The following is a 15,738-nucleotide window of genomic DNA, read 5'->3' as shown; positions in this document are numbered from 1 at the left end:
AATTAATAATATTAAATACAATTGAATTGTATCTATTATAACACATTTTAATATACATTACGATATATATATATCATAACGTATAATAATTAAAAATGACATTAAAATTAATAATTAGTAATTAAATCACGTATTAAAACATCAGAGTACGCTTTAAAGCGTTCAAAACGTATGTATTTCATATTTGTCACGTTTACCGTGTCATTGTCCCATTTTCCCTTTAACGCGCTCCTCGCGTCCCAGAAACGTACAGTGTTTCGTTGATTATTGAAAAACACTTATAGTACCAGCTATAAATCTTAATATTCCTGTAGATATTTAGTAGAAAGTGCATGCATTTTTATTTACCAATTATTTATTTCAAATTGTTTTAAATTTAGAGTACGAAAGAACCGCACTGCTTATAGAATAACCCAATAAAGTACTAAATAAAATAAGAATTAGAATTAGGATTGAAGTTTTAATGATATATATAATGAAGTCACATCACTTGCTAATGTAACAGTTATCCACAATATTGTAAATCAGATCTGCCTGCTACTGGAAGAAAAGAAGTTTGTAGACTGCAGGAATTCATACAATCTTCCTATACGTATATACAAGAGTAATAACGAAGATAACTGTATAAAATGGAGACGATTGAAGAATGCAAAATTGTTCTTCATCATTAATCATTATGCAACCAAAGAAATACAATGTATCGAGATTGTAGGAGCGAAAATGAAATTCCTGATCATTTGAACCGAAGGATATAACGGCACCTGCTTGCCAACCAGCTTCTCCAGTGTCTTTTTTCTGACCGTTCTCTCGACTTGTTTTACCTTTCGCCTGGATCATCCATTCACGTGTCACAAAAGTAGGTTGACTCTTTCGACTGTATCCTAACTCAGCTTCGCGTATATTTTTTTTATTGGTTTCCATATTTCATTAAATAGGTTAAGGTGTTACATAGATTAGAGAAAAACGCGTGATCACGTCCTGTTAGAAAATGGCCAGGGGGAAATTTCGATCGTTACTTTTAAAAGAACAGAATGTTACATGATTGATTATCGATTCGTGATTCGAATGAAATTATTTATGAGAGTACATAACACGATTTACTCTATGGTATGTGATTCCCAAATGTTAAGTTATGCTCGTGAAAGGTAGCAAATTAAGGACGATCGAATCGAGTTGTTCCAAATACCCTGAACTTTAGTCAATTATAATTATTTAAGATAGATGGTATTGTGATTTAGAAACAAATGTAGTACTCGAGTGATATGGAAGTCGATTAATGTAGAACTCGAATCAAATGATACAGGTGGTTACTGAAATAAATTTGCAAAATCATTTATGACGTAATGTATTATTTTCACTTCAAACACTTATTGTGTTTATATTATGTATACATGTACGTATTATGTTCAAAATTAGACCATTGCGCAAGAGACCTTGTGCGACCTTGTGCAACCTCGAATGTCCTTGAATGTGTTTGTGCATCCTCGAAAACTACTGAACACTTTTATGTTGCATTATCTTCTCTTTCTCCTTTCTTTTGTACGGGATTCGATTATTTATTTACAAGGCAATATTGATCGATCCGAAATAAAATAAAAGTAAAGTAATTGATTATTCATAACACGCGCGCTACGCGATCGTCGTGGAACAGACTTATTTTATTTTATTGCTTCTGTGTTACAAATTTGCTTCCAGCGCAAACGTCATATCATCGATAATTTATCTCTGTCGTACTGTCCAACAGGAAAGATGATAGTAATACGAATTACGCATATATTTGCTAAAGCTTGCGCTGCAATCGTCATGGATTGGTAGAAGTAAGGGTAATTATGCACAAAAGGGGACCTCAACTCCAATCCTGTCGAATTTCATTTTTTCATTTTTCTTTTTTTCGTTTTTCTTGAATTTCAATTTCGGATATGTTGTAGAGTGGATGACTGTAAGTAACGTGCACTTTGTCCGAGTTTAAGAACAATAGTGAGTCGAAAACTATGACAAAAAGAAAATGGTAATTGTTAGATTATATGTACTCCAATATAACCAGTTACAAATTAAATTTCACATTCATTTGCATAGGATTGCTATCTTAATAAAGTATTCTAGTAATTAATCCTAGTAAGGTATGGTTAGATTAGATTTTATGGGTAGCTGGCGGTCTAAGCCCCCCAAAAAAAGTCTAACTTAATCAAACTTTGCTTGAACCATAATCGTTCTACGCCTCGGACAAAGTGTATGTTACTCAGGTAGCGCCTCCTCCACAACAGATCTCAAGGTCAAGGTCATTGGAGTTAAATGCTCTTTTTTGCGAATAATTAATGAAGTAAGTAACGAAGATGATAAGTGACTTAAATACAAAGATGAAACCGAGAATAAGCGTTCCGTGAACCATACAACGAAAAGATTCTGTGTTTGCGTGTATATGAAGAAATGCTTTAGAACTCGAATGACTTTCATTAAATCTTCTTATAATAAGGTAAACCTTATCTTTGGCAGAACAATTCAAATTGAATTTTTAAATTGTCATTTATGTCTGTCCTTTCGTTGTTCGGCCTTCGTCGACACGCATGAGATATTAGGTGTTAATAAGTGTCTAAAGTCTAGAGTATGAAGCGCTAAATTGCTATTGTCTCATAAAGAAAGAAATATTCCTCGCGCGAGTACTTGATGGGCCGCCTGGCGCGTCGAAAACACGAAATAACGTTAAACCGTTCCGGGCGCACAGGACGTAGCTATTGACTCTTCAACTTTCCATTCGAGACGTCTGAGGAGACGCCGTTTTCGCGGCTCTTTCGCATTTTGATGTATGACTTATAGTAAAAGTCGCCGAACATCGTCAACATGAAGAGATTCTGAGGAATCATCACCGCCGCCGTCCACTTCGGGAAACCACAATCTTCCACCCAGGCTAACATTACGAAGTGGATCGTTATTAAACAGAATTGAGTGAGCTGCAGTTGCGTCACATATTTCTTCCACCAGGGTTTGCTTATTCGCAGCGATGTAGCCAGATAGTGAGTGTACATCACCATATGAACGAAAGAATTTAAAGTACCTGTGGCAATAAATTTATTTATTTAATAAATAAATATAAATATACACTTACAAACGTTATCACTTTATGTAGAGACACATTGTCATGAATGATTCTCTTAAACGTAAAACGACAAAGGTAAATGTAATATTCAATATCCAATTGTCAATACAATATATGTCGTCGTTGAACTAAAGAACGTTGGTCGTGAACTGAATATCATAAAATTGTTGAAACAATTTCATGATAACTAATATCCGACACATGTACCAAGTTTTACGATAGAAGGGCTGATATGAAAAATATTCTTTAGTGTACGATATTGTAGGAAGTTAAAATCAAACGAGTGAAATTAGATTACTTACCTAAAAAGGTAATGTGACCGCCGGGCAAAAACTTGGTGGCTGCCCAGCTACCAAAAGCCATGCCCGTGTGATGATAAACATGAAGAAATGACACTTGCTGTTGCTTTTTTCGAAGAATAAAGAAGGCCGTGTCCAGTAAGTCGAGGAGTTTCATCAGAAAGTACGACCAAACGATCCTAGTTATCTGCGATTAAAGTAATTCAAGTAGTTCAATCTTTGATATCTTGATGAGAATAGATTGTAATTAATAGACTGGGGGTATTATGCATTTAGAGAAAGTTTAACGCTGTGAACATAAAATGAATATATAAAACATAGAAAGTACTTGTTACAATATTTACACTTTTTTATATTCATGAAAATATGAATTAGCATAAATTTTCGCAGTCTAATAATTAGGATATAAAGGAAATATACGATGTAGGTACCTCGACCGCACGAGGATCATCTGAATAATCTACTGGTTCACAGTAGAAGTTATAATGGAACAACCAGGCTAGTACCAATGCCTATAATTACATTTAGACGTTTATTATATTTTCATATTTAAAAGAAATGTATACTCGTTTACCTTATAAAATATATATGCGCACGATACTATCTGTATTAGGTTATATATCTGTAGGATTCTATTCAGATTGAACGGTTTTCTCTTTGCCATAATATTGGGTCCCAGGACGTGCACGAAGTATAGATAAAACGCTACTATACTAAAGCATCCCCATGGTGATCCGATGAGGAAATAGTCTTGCGTTCGAGGATCTTCCGGAAACAGAAAACATTCACATGACTACTTGCATCTTTGACTTGTGTGCAACAGATTCGCGTCTCTGTACCTGTTAGTTCCTCGTTAATGTAACGGTACCCTTGATAGATTCGTCGTATCAACGTCGCCATATTGCTATCACTAAATAATTAATGGGACTCCAACTAACGTCTGTCACAAAAACTTCATAAGATCGAAGTGAAATCCCGAAATGATAAAGTTGATTCAACCAACGTTGATAAAAAAATCAAACCAAATTCCTCTTTCTGAGCAAATACTTTCTAAACGTTTGTTAGCTTTTAAATCATCCAGTTTTCTTATGCTTGCTATCGAGTTTTGTGAATCATTGGCAACGCAGTGAAAACGAAAGAAACAAGAAATAAAAATAAACGAAAGGAAGAAAACACACACACACACACAAATGTTAAAAGGTGAAACGTATTGAATTTTTCGAAGGTAAAAAGTTACAAACAATGGCTTTCGATTGATTGTTTAAGTCACTACCCAGAGTCTTCCAATCCGACTAAACCCCGCGCAAAATACAAGTAGACTGATGAAAGCAATTTCCCCCGTCAAAAACATTATCGAATCGTATAGTCATTGTATTTTAATTAAACGCTGGAGTCGAAACCAAATAGCCAGCCCCTGAAAACACATAACGCCGTTTCGAGACAATTTCTTTGTCCCCTTTCTTCGAGGGTGTACGACCTTCAAGCTGAACGCGCTTAATTTTCTATTCCATGTCACTACGAAAAGTTATCAGATCGTAGAAAGATTTAATTTAGTATTCCCTGGTTCTATGGGTATTTCAAAGAAACTCGCATTCAAGGCGTTGTATATCATTCTGTCACGCGTATTTAATGATTTTCGACTTTCTCATACTTATTTACTGTTCTATTTAAACTACGCGAACGACAATTAGAAAAGAATAGAAATTGAAAATATTAATGCAAATATTCAAAATAGGTCATTGTTTGATGTTTTTTAGATATATTTTTTTCCCTTGACATTACGAAAACAAAAAAAGCTCAATCATTTATTTGATAGCTAGCACGAAATGCAATCAAATGTGCATAATTGTTCTGTGGGGAGAATGTTGGGACTGGTATATAAGCACATTATCAAATTGCTGCAATCGTGTCAGACTTCCGGAACGCGGTATGCAAAAATGATCGCAGCTGTGCAATTTTGTATTATTTTGCAATAATAACCTCCCTTTTTATATTTACAATAACTGTCACCAATCACTTCGTTTAACAATCATTGAATCATAGAAATGGAGATTTACGATACGTAAACGAAAGATTACGAGTGGAGATTTTATAAACAAATTAATAAGGCCCGTATGTCTTTAATCTTATAACAAGCATCTGACATTTTCACACAATAAGAAGATTTGTTAACTGCGTAACGAACTATTTTACAATATTGGTGCCTGTTCTAAAAAATCTAGTAAGACGAGAAATTATGCTGTAACAATACTACGACATAGTTGAATATTATACAAGTGTTTCTGGAGTTTTTCTTCCTTAATAGAACGAGTTTCTGTTTAGACGTCAATAAAATAATTAAAGGTAAATTAATCAATTAAAATTGTAAAAATAATTAATATTCATTTGATAATTTATTTATTTTTACATTTTTAGTTTGTTTGATTGACGTATTGAAAGGAAATTGAGAAATTAAGCTATTTGCGAGTAACAGAAAAAAACTTATCTCTGTGTCAGTTGCTTTTATGAAAGGCTTTCCTATCTGTATATTACTTCTTTAACCGATAGAGTATTTGCGTATAGAATATATAAATATACTATATGCTGCTTTCGATGTTTATCTAATATAATTTCGCATGAAATTTTTCAACGAGAACCGTGACTAGAACATTGATGATAAAGATGATTATTGAAAATTATGATAAAACATCGCCTATGGAAATCTCTTATACGTAATCCATTTCATTTACTAATTAAGTGCATAAAGAATCGATAATCGTGGCCTTGCGTGGCCAAGCACACTAAAAGTGGAGCTCTTTGTTTCGAATTTATTTTTCAAATAATACTCTCTACTCTCGTGAATGTTCTTCTATGTATTAAGGCAGTGGAATTGTTACTTTCGATAATCAAAGCGCTTTTCAAGATCGAAGATGAAAAACGTCCAATGGATAGGTATGGAATATTAATATGCAAATATTACTTCGTTGTAACTAATTGAACTTGGAAACGAATTTGTTAGAATTATTATATGCATTAGACGTGTATGCGCTAGAAAAAATTAATTGAAGAATTATAGAATTGAGCAGATCTTGCAAGTAATCGATTCGTCATTGACACGTGTGTAACGTTAAAATGAAACGGATGAAGAGGTCCCGTGGGTGCGATGGTCGTGACCCTTAACGACAAAAGGACATTGACCAGCGTATAATCGAAGATCCACTGGCCTTCAATACGTGTTTTGTTTATTTCAAACGTGGTTTAATTGATATTAAAATCATTGAAGAAAAGACATCGAGGAAATTCAATCGTAAGGAAAGAATATTCGAGAATATATCTAAAAATGTAATTACTTTATTGGGCATGTATTTCCATATTTATATATTTACAACTAGATGATGTGATTAAATTAATTTTGCTTTGAAAAGTATCGATAATTTTTCCACAAAATTATTCTACAGATAAGTATTGTCATTGTTAATAAATTTTTGTGAACTTACGTAATCATTATTTGTTTTCTAATTCTATTGATCTTCATTTTTATACTCTATTATAAACACATTCCATTAAAGAAATTAAATCTAAATAGACAAATTTTTAAACGTTGAAAAGATGTACAACGTTATACGTAATTTAAAATAATTCACTTTATTTCTAACGCTGGACGTTTTTATAACTTATTTGCACTGGTATAAACAAAATAAAGTGACCTTTGCTTCTGTTCTAAATTCTATTTTCACCTATAAGTAGGTATGTACATTCGTATAAAAAGTTGTTGTGCCAAATAGTTACCAAATTGTTATGGAAACAGTGATTAGAAAAAGTACCAATTATTTCCCATACAATCAATTTTCAATACAATAAAGTACATTAATACTTCCATTCGAAGGAAAATTCGATAAAGGCATATTATTGGTCTATCTTATCGACGAACAGTGTAATTCGATGAGCTCATCAAAGAGCCGAATTGATTGATAAACCCTTTGATCATGTTTCCTTCATTATCAACGTTATCGACCGAACGTTACGATATGAAACTGATTTCGTATTTTTTCAATGCAGTACTTTCCTTTCATGATAAGGCACAAGCTGGAGATACTTGATTTTTAAAATCGTGATGTCTGGTATCTTGAATCACAATCTACTTACTTCTCTGGCTGGAGCGAGATTTATCTATCTTTGGTATGACTACATATGTTCTCTTCATACCTAGAATACATATTATGCATCTGCTCCACTTTTAGGCAAGAAACAATATATCGAATTTAATAAAAAGAAGAAAAGAAAGGAACTCCTACATATTTCTTACAAACTCTACTATAATTAAATAGAAAGATTTTAAAAATAATTGATAATTTAAGACGCAACAACCTAAAGGTATGACAACTTAGAATTACATTTGCGCCTAATATATATATATATATATATATATATATATATATATATATATAATATATATGTATGTAAAATATGTAAATATATTATGTATATATATATAAATTTCATACATAAATATATATTACGTGTGATCAATGTTCGATCATAAAATAAATTTTTGAACAAAAAGATATAAAGGAAAGAAGTGAGATCGTCATCGATGAGATGAAGATCGTCTCTGGTTTTTGAATATACGAAATCAATCGATCAGCAATAAATATTTGAAACACTAAATTAACCGTTCTACGCTAGTACGCTTCTATGTACCTAACGAAGGTGAAATGTTCCTTTGTAACGAAGTTGTACAACAAACGAAAAGAGAACCACGTCGACGATATTAATTCACTCCACTTTCTTCGCCGCCATATTTATTTGCTCATCCTTTGTCTGTGTTCGTTGTCTTTTACGGTAATTTTCGACGTAGAACGACCCGAACATATAGATGAAGATCGTCGCGTTCAGCAAGAGCAGGAACGCAATAGGCCTCGGATAATTGCATCCGTTGAAGAATAGTTGAATGGTGTGGATAAAAATCATGCCAAATTGAATCAACTGGAGCATCGTTATATACCTTTTCCACCAGAGATATTTGTTCATGTGTGACCCTATCGAGGATAGCATGTAGTACATGTACATGATTATGTGAATGAAAGCGTTGACGAGGCCCAAGAACGTTCCATGGCCATTCGGCAGGAACTTGACTCCGATCCAAGCGCAAACCGGCATTAGAGTGTGATGATACACGTGAAGAGTTGAGATCTGACGACTCTTCTTCCGAAGAACAAAGAACACCGTGTCCAAAAGCTCTGTCAATTTGCATATGAAGTAAAAGTGCACAATTTTAGCCATCTGTAAATCACAATTTCACAAGTATTAACATATAATATTCCGCCGTTTATTCGGCATTTGTTTAACGAATTATGACGAAAAATACCCTGATAGATTTTGGATTGTCCGAATAGTCAACAGGCTGACAAAAGTAATTATAGTCATACAGCCATCCAGCCATCAATCCTTCATAAAAGAGATATATACTAAATAGCACTTGAACGAAGTTGTACACGATCATGGTTTTCCTCAATTCGTATGGCTTCTTGTCCTTCATGTACCTTGGTCCAGCGGATAGGCAAAAATACACATAGGTAACGAGAATTACAGCCAGAGGACCTGGTCCTGACACGAGAAACCAATCCTGCGTGTATGGATCTGGAATTGTTAAAGAGACGTATTATAAATCATAAATCACTTATAAAGGTATTTATGTATTACTTATAAAAATGTTTCTTACGACATTTATTGTTTATAACGTCTTTGTACCAATCTACGATGGTCGACATTGTCTTTGTTGATTGCTAGTAAATGGACAAATCTGAAAGAAAACGACATACCTTCAATTTATCTGGTTATCCTTGCGTTGAGAAATAAACGATACATCACGCGGATTATTATAAAGAGTTTACGCAGCTTATACTAAACCTGAAAGTGATTTATGAGAATTCTGTATTGTTAGTGCATAATTGACTTAACGATATCGCTGTCTGGCAATCAAAGTCTAGTCGTCCATGGCGCCCATTGGAACGCGATCGTTAAATGTCTTTCTTCAACGAATGTTTAGTAAATACTAGTAACTGCTAATGAATACTTCTTAGCTTCATTGGAAGCTAATAATAATAAGAATAATCGTAGATGACGCAACACTCGGTCATATAGTTTGCTTGCGGGTATAGTTTCTCGAACTTCTCATAGCTCGAGTATCGAAACGTAGATGCGATTAAGTGGATAAAGAGGATATTAATTAAAGGAGATGTGTAAATGAGCAACGTCTTGCGTTGACTCGTATCAAACAGTGGAAAAATAATGGGAGGAAGCACATCTCTGGGCCTACGACCAAGACGTGCGTGTTATCGATTCGGATGACCTCGTTCTAATTTTTGTGCCGAACTGCTATCAACCAAACTGCAATCAACCAAAGTACAACGTCGTGCTGATATTTTTTCGTCGGTGGATATGACGAAGCAAATTTGGTCAAAGTTAGAATTTGAAGAACGTTGGATCTGAGGAGAAATGTGCGCCCTTGTCTACATTAAACATTAATCAGGCATCGCGGTGTATCATACTTTGTTAATCATTTTCACCCGCACAGTATTTTACACCCGTTGAGTATAACTTAGGGTCGTCACATCTCATTTTGAGTTCCGAAACCCAGTTGAATTCCAGTGTTTCCTTAATGCTACATACTAGTGTATTTATAAAAGGTTTACGCTGTGATCTTTGGCCTTTGATCTTAAATCGATGAATGAGATAAAAGGTAGCACATGATTAACCTTGTTAATATATCACGATTGAATTAGAAATAAAGAAAGCCGTTTCTCTGGAAATAATTAAAATTTATGGAATAACGACATAAGAATATCGAAAGTATACGAAAGATCGAGATTCGTAATTGAATGCGGTTGAAAAGTGCCTTGTCATAGCGAGACACAAAAATTGCTCTAGGCCGTGATTACAGAAGAAAGAATAGAAGATACTCTGAGAATAAAGAAGTGAGATGTAGCTTGGAACCTGCAGGCTGGAAGGAGGCAGAAACCTTGCTGGTGAATACTTACTAGTCGCGAACCAAGGTGAACGGGATCTTCAACGGGCATTGTTGTTTATCTCGTGTCCCTTTTGCCCAACTTCAACCAACGGAGCATCGAAAACCTGTCTGTTCACTTTCGTTATCTTTTCATATCAGTAACTATGGATTCAATAATCCCCGATTCGGGGATTGGGGGACACAATGCCCTTGAGTTCAGATATACGTGTTAGAACTTTCCTGCTTCAAGTACTTTTTCACCAATTTTTTTATTTCCTTTTTTAAACCTCTCTTTTAGCAGATCTTCTGCCGATAACTCTACATTCGTGATAGCCGGGAACTTAAATTTTTGTTTTCGATCTGCCTGTTTTTCATCAAAATATGCAAACATGATATATTTTAGAAAGATTAAAAGATGAATGAATGCAATGATGTCATAACCTCAAGAAAAATGATTGTTTCGCAATTGCACCGCTTGTCATTAGATGAAATATGGTAAATATGTCTCTTTAAATTATTCATTCATTATTATTCAGTCATTTTACTATTCTTTGTTGGGAAAACGGCAAGAAATTGTACGTTTTCATTAGAGGTGCATTATGATGAAACGATTGTGATTGGAACGCTATTCAGTAATTTGAGAATCTCGCAGTACGATTGCATAAATCTTTGCAAGGCTTGACGTTAATTAAATGAGAAATAGATCAAAAATTATCTAGTGGGAGAAAGAACTAGTCATGCGTCAGCGTTCAAGGCAAGTGAATTCTATAAAATTGTTCCTCCGAGTACAAGTGTAGAACCTATGTTGATCCTTGCGCCAACGACGTAGGAGGAAAATTGTATTAAACCGGTTGGACGACCGAGTTCATCACAAATAAACGCGTGCAACGCAATACAATACAAAAATATAATTACAATATTGCCTATGTAATCAAGGAGTCCAACGCAAAACTTATCAACATTCAATCATTATTATAAATTAAGTGGCTTTTGACGCTTGTTGTTGTTTCCTCGATTTGATAATCTAGTTGGGAAAAAACGACTGATGTTGTTGGCTTAATTAGTCTTTAAGCGCTGCGCGAGGTAATATGTCTGAATGGAAAAATGAACATTCCTTTCCTCGATTAACAAGTTTTACCAACAATGTATATGTAGATTATTGTAGAAATATAGTATGGACAAAAACAGGAAACGGTTCTTTTTACAGCTTTGCTGTGTTGTTGCATCGTAGATATAATTTGTTATGTTATATATTTGATATCAATGGAAAGCGGCGAAATGTATCCACACTTAGTAGGTATCTACTTATATACCTAGTTATAGTTATAAGTACTAGTTATAAGTACCTAATTACCTTGCCCTTGGCGTTTTCACAGTCCACAGTCCCAATAACGCAGTCATTGACATTTTAAAATAGTTCCCGATGCAACCTACATGCATCTTGTTAAGCTCTCGAAATATCATACAGCTTATAGCAGAACAGCTTTTTACGCATAATACTGTCGTCGTCTTATCAAGGCTATTTCATTCGTCAAGAAAGATGCACATTTAACGATTCTGTTTGAATATTCGACTTTGACGATATTTTGACTGAGATTTCTTTTATCGTATATAACATTTTTTTTATCATCTTTTAGTTTGAAAATCGATTACAAATAGAGTTTGATGACATTATGCCCTCGTCATCTCGGTATCTTTTTTTGTATGGGAAAACGTAGGATCTTAACAATCAATATTGTCTATTCGCAAAATACAGCTCTCAATGCATTCGAAAATTAATGCACTCGAGTCAGAAGAAAAAGTAATAATAAAACAGGATTCATCCACAGGAGAAAATTCATCTTCGACTATTTTTTCAATAGTTTTCTTCGTTATTGAAATATGAAACAATGCTGGATGTCATTAAACCGCTGTTTATATTTGAAATTATGTGGCGAATAAATGACCAAATGATGTAAGTGTTGATCAATTCGATCAAGTGTGAACTGAAGAGTTATATACTTATCAGGTTATATATTGCATTTTCATAGTACCAAATTTTTATAGTCATATGAACGTTCTGCTAAATGATACGAAATTTAATATATTTAAATGTAATTAATTAATGTGTAGATGTTGTAATAACTAATACGATAATGTGCAAAAAAATTTGTAGACACTCTAACTCAATCGAGACACTTTGCTGGAACCTAAGACAACTTTGATAAACAATTTTGAGAAGATTTAATCATAATGATTTTTTCCGTTGTAAAACTGGTTTGATTTAATTTAGACAAAATATAGGTTCTGCCGTCGTGCATGAAATCAGAAGGTAGATATCCTCACAATAAGATTAAGAGATGGTCAAATATCTACGTTTGTTTGCTGGAAACAAACATTTTCAATTCGAATTTCCGACATGTCGCTCTATTTGCATGATCTCTGCAATTGATATTTTTTGCAGTGATAATATTTACGATGTAACGATGCGAATAAATACTGCCCACTCGTTTCCTATCGAATCAATAATTATCAGATACACATCTTTGGAAAGAGAATTGTAGAAATCTTTGTTACAAGTGGAACTCTTACTTCGTATATTTTTACACATTTTAATCATAGCCTCTTCTTATATCTTGTAATATCAAAGAATATATCTTTCAATTCATGGTCTGTCTCCTCGTTATAATTGATTCTAATAAAAAATTCAGTTGATCAATGAGCTGGTTTAAGAACAATGAGAAACTGATAAACAAAACGTGAATATACAATCAACAATGTGTTCTATAAATATTGCAATACGATGTCAATTGACTATTAGTACATTCTTTAATGTTTATAAATAACTTGACAAATTTACGTTTGCGAAATGTACGTTCGATTGATAAATATACGGGTTGACAGTCGCAATTCTCAATCTGTATTAACATACGTTGATACGCGTCCAGAATAATTTTCCGATTAAGTGACGTGACCATTCTTGTAGCGACACAGGAATAACTACTTTTATCAATAATTTCTTTGTCATTTATCGTTCTTGGCTTTCTTTTTCTTTTTTTAGAAAGGGAACCAACATTTAGCGATCAGACGTGCAGAAATTTAAATGAAATTGCTCTTGTTTTCCCTACTGTTTAAAGTATCCGACTTAAAAATTGGATGCGTTTTTCAATCTGTAATATAATTTCAAAACAATCCTTCGATGATCCTAATTCATTAGCACGAACGTTTGTGTCATTGCAAAATTCATTATTCACGATTGAAGAAGAGCATTGAGCACAGCATTTAAGCATGTAATCACTTCTTAAGGCGTGTTTGCATAGATTTCAACATATCTGTAGGCAGTTCGCAGAACAGGAATTTTGTAAGATAAGAGAAGATATGCATACGTATTATTCTACTATACCCTAGAAACTGTTATTCTGTAGAAACTGTCTCGCCTATCATGGCCCGTGTGACCACATCTTAGAAAGTTCTGTCGATTTTCCACGGACTGTCTGTAGATCATGTCCTTAATAGTAAATCTACATACTATTGTTTTACGCTAATCTGCTATCGCATAGCATACCGCAAATGCGCACTGATATGATTTATGTGGTATATTTAAACGAGCGATATCCGATGTATGTAGCACGTTTTGCATAAGTATAATCTCTGAACAAACTGAATCTCAATAAATCTTCCGAAAAAATTTTTTAAACAATCAAAACGTATCACTATTCTCCATAATTATATACACGTTTATACACGTCCGTCTATTGAAATTGTTGTGGAATAACAGAGCGTCAAAGTGCGTTTACTCGAATAAACGACAGCAAGCAGAGGACGAAAGTGAAATGATGTGTGAAAGCAAAATGTTAAAAAAGAGACGTTACTCTCACCTGTTGCAGAAAGGTACGGTCGAACAACGATGAAGATGCTTGGTTTCGTGATGCGAGGTTATCAACCTCGAACCTTGTCGATAGACGAACCACGGTGTAGCTACCTGTGACTAGTTTTTCTCCGTGTCGTCTTAATAGCTGAAGAGTGTCCTGTACGCAAGACCCGTTACCAATAGTTGCAGTTTAAAACAATGAAAAAATCACGAAACAGCCGTTGTTCGAGAAAAGTACGTCGAAAAAAATAGAAGCAACAGTTGGATGTCGTTGGTTATAGGGTGGGCAAAAGGAGTCGTACTAGGACACTGTAAACGCGATGTATCCGAAGTAACTGTTATCGAAGTGGCAATTTTCGGTCTTTCAGCACGCACCACTGAGGAGCACCGATGCGAAGGCTTTCTTTCCTTCTAGTTTGACCACGAACGATATCCTCTACAGTCTGACAACGCAAAGCTGTGCAGTCGTAGTCTTATATCCCTTTCAGCCAGACTGGTTCGTGATTACGCTTAGCAATGGAGTCGATGTAGCCGATTCCCGAACAAATGTTCCTCCGCTACACCGCTTCACACCGCATCTTGCCATTCCATACGTCACTCTTTTCGACGTAACTAGCATTTCCTATTCCCGCATGTTTACAGACGTCTTCTCCAATTTTTCTCCACGAAGACTCTAATTAGTTTCCCACTAATAGAACGCACGAACGCACTAAATTCAAATACGAATTCATTTGATTAAATGACACCACCTACGCTCTCCCTTTTATACCATATTTATCCACAACACTGAAAATTCTTAAAAGTTTCGACATGTCACGTGTCGCTCGATGTGTGTCAATAACATTTAATTAATCGTAGTCGTGGTGTGAATGCAGTTTCAGCGAAATTTAAATCGCGGTGCGATCAACTTCTGAGTCCGATGTCTCGTGTAATAAAGAAATACTTCGTTACTCGAGTATAACATAATTGGACAGTGGAAAACAAAATGGAAGAGCTCCTGCTTACGGTATTTATATCGCGACAATATTCTTCAAAAGTAAAACAAGCTGAGACTCGAAGGTCATAGTTCTTTACGCATGTCTGAAATTCTTCCTCTAGGAAGAAATTTCTTGGCTGTCTGTACTTTCACGTTGCACATCAACAAACAATTGGGAAGTGAACAAAACGACAACTTCGCATTATAATATATGGCATTTTGGACGCCGAAATTACCGATATTACGTATTTCTCATTATCATTATTGGAAAATGGTGAAACGGAGGTTAAATTCTTGTTTACAAAAAGTAAGTTCAAAGAAAGTAAGGAGAACTAAGATTTTTAACCACTTTGTAAAATACCTTACCTTATACCTTGTGAAATACCTTAATACGAATAATCGACGTGTGCTTGATCGCATCTACATTGTTTCATATAAATATCATTTATTTAAACTCTTTTCAGCTATTTAGTATATTAATTTCCTTGTATCTTAAAGCCAAACGCATTTACGAATTTCGGCAATTTCGAG

The 15,738-nt window shown here is 34.4% G+C and overlaps 3 protein-coding genes across 5 annotated transcripts in view; 1 reads left to right on the top strand and 2 right to left on the bottom strand.

Moving 5' to 3' along the window:
- Positions 1 to 15,738, top strand: part of LOC100644219 (elongation of very long chain fatty acids protein AAEL008004) — a 78,107-nt gene that overhangs the window by 60,029 nt on the left and 2,340 nt on the right. The window lies entirely within an intron of this gene.
- On the bottom strand, positions 1,333 to 5,804 carry LOC105666309 (elongation of very long chain fatty acids protein-like). The gene is made up of 5 exons (XM_012314436.3): positions 4,233 to 5,804; positions 3,968 to 4,158; positions 3,825 to 3,905; positions 3,397 to 3,580; positions 1,333 to 3,052 (listed from the first exon to the last, which is right to left on the bottom strand). Exons 1-5 carry the CDS (start codon positions 4,291 to 4,293, stop codon positions 2,730 to 2,732), a joined length of 840 nt encoding a protein of 279 aa, XP_012169826.1. The 5' UTR covers positions 4,294 to 5,804; the 3' UTR covers positions 1,333 to 2,729.
- Positions 6,704 to 14,844, bottom strand: LOC100652206 (elongation of very long chain fatty acids protein). 3 transcript variants are annotated; one of them, XM_003399481.4, is made up of 4 exons: positions 14,239 to 14,844; positions 9,095 to 9,175; positions 8,741 to 9,012; positions 6,704 to 8,655 (listed from the first exon to the last, which is right to left on the bottom strand). In XM_003399481.4, the coding sequence occupies exons 2-4, from the start codon at positions 9,141 to 9,143 to the stop codon at positions 8,149 to 8,151; spliced, it is 828 nt and encodes a 275-aa protein (XP_003399529.1). In that variant the 5' UTR covers positions 9,144 to 9,175; positions 14,239 to 14,844; the 3' UTR covers positions 6,704 to 8,148. The 3 variants fall into 3 exon arrangements, with proteins under 3 accessions (XP_003399529.1, XP_020721649.1, XP_048267036.1); XM_020865990.2 differs by lacking the exon at positions 14,239 to 14,844 and adding an exon at positions 9,334 to 9,449; XM_048411079.1 differs by lacking the exon at positions 14,239 to 14,844 and adding an exon at positions 9,283 to 9,426.

The sequence above is a fragment of the Bombus terrestris genome, chromosome 12 (genome assembly GCF_910591885.1).
Source record: "Bombus terrestris chromosome 12, iyBomTerr1.2, whole genome shotgun sequence".
NCBI classification, from domain to species: Eukaryota; Metazoa; Arthropoda; class Insecta; order Hymenoptera; family Apidae; genus Bombus; species Bombus terrestris.
The sequence above is the reverse complement of the archived record's forward strand: the minus strand, read 5'-3'. Positions and strand labels throughout refer to the sequence as shown.

What these genes read in the sequence shown, in the direction of transcription:
- LOC100652206 (XM_003399481.4), bottom strand. Translation starts at nt 9,143, where the DNA reads ATGTCGACCATCGTAGATTGGTACAAAGACGTTATAAACAATAAATGT. An exon ending in CGTTATAAACAATAAATGTC is followed by an intron (nt 9,013 to 9,094) that starts GTAAGAAACATT and finishes TAACAATTCCAG; the next exon opens with ATCCATACACGCAGGATTGG. An exon ending in ACAATCCAAAATCTATCAGG is followed by an intron (nt 8,656 to 8,740) that starts GTATTTTTCGTC and finishes TGTGATTTACAG; the next exon opens with ATGGCTAAAATTGTGCACTT.
- LOC105666309 (XM_012314436.3), bottom strand. Translation starts at nt 4,293, where the DNA reads ATGGCGACGTTGATACGACGAATCTATCAAGGGTACCGTTACATTAAC. An exon ending in GCGCATATATATTTTATAAG is followed by an intron (nt 3,906 to 3,967) that starts GTAAACGAGTAT and finishes ATGTAATTATAG; the next exon opens with GCATTGGTACTAGCCTGGTT. An exon ending in ATGATCCTCGTGCGGTCGAG is followed by an intron (nt 3,581 to 3,824) that starts GTACCTACATCG and finishes CTTTAATCGCAG; the next exon opens with ATAACTAGGATCGTTTGGTC.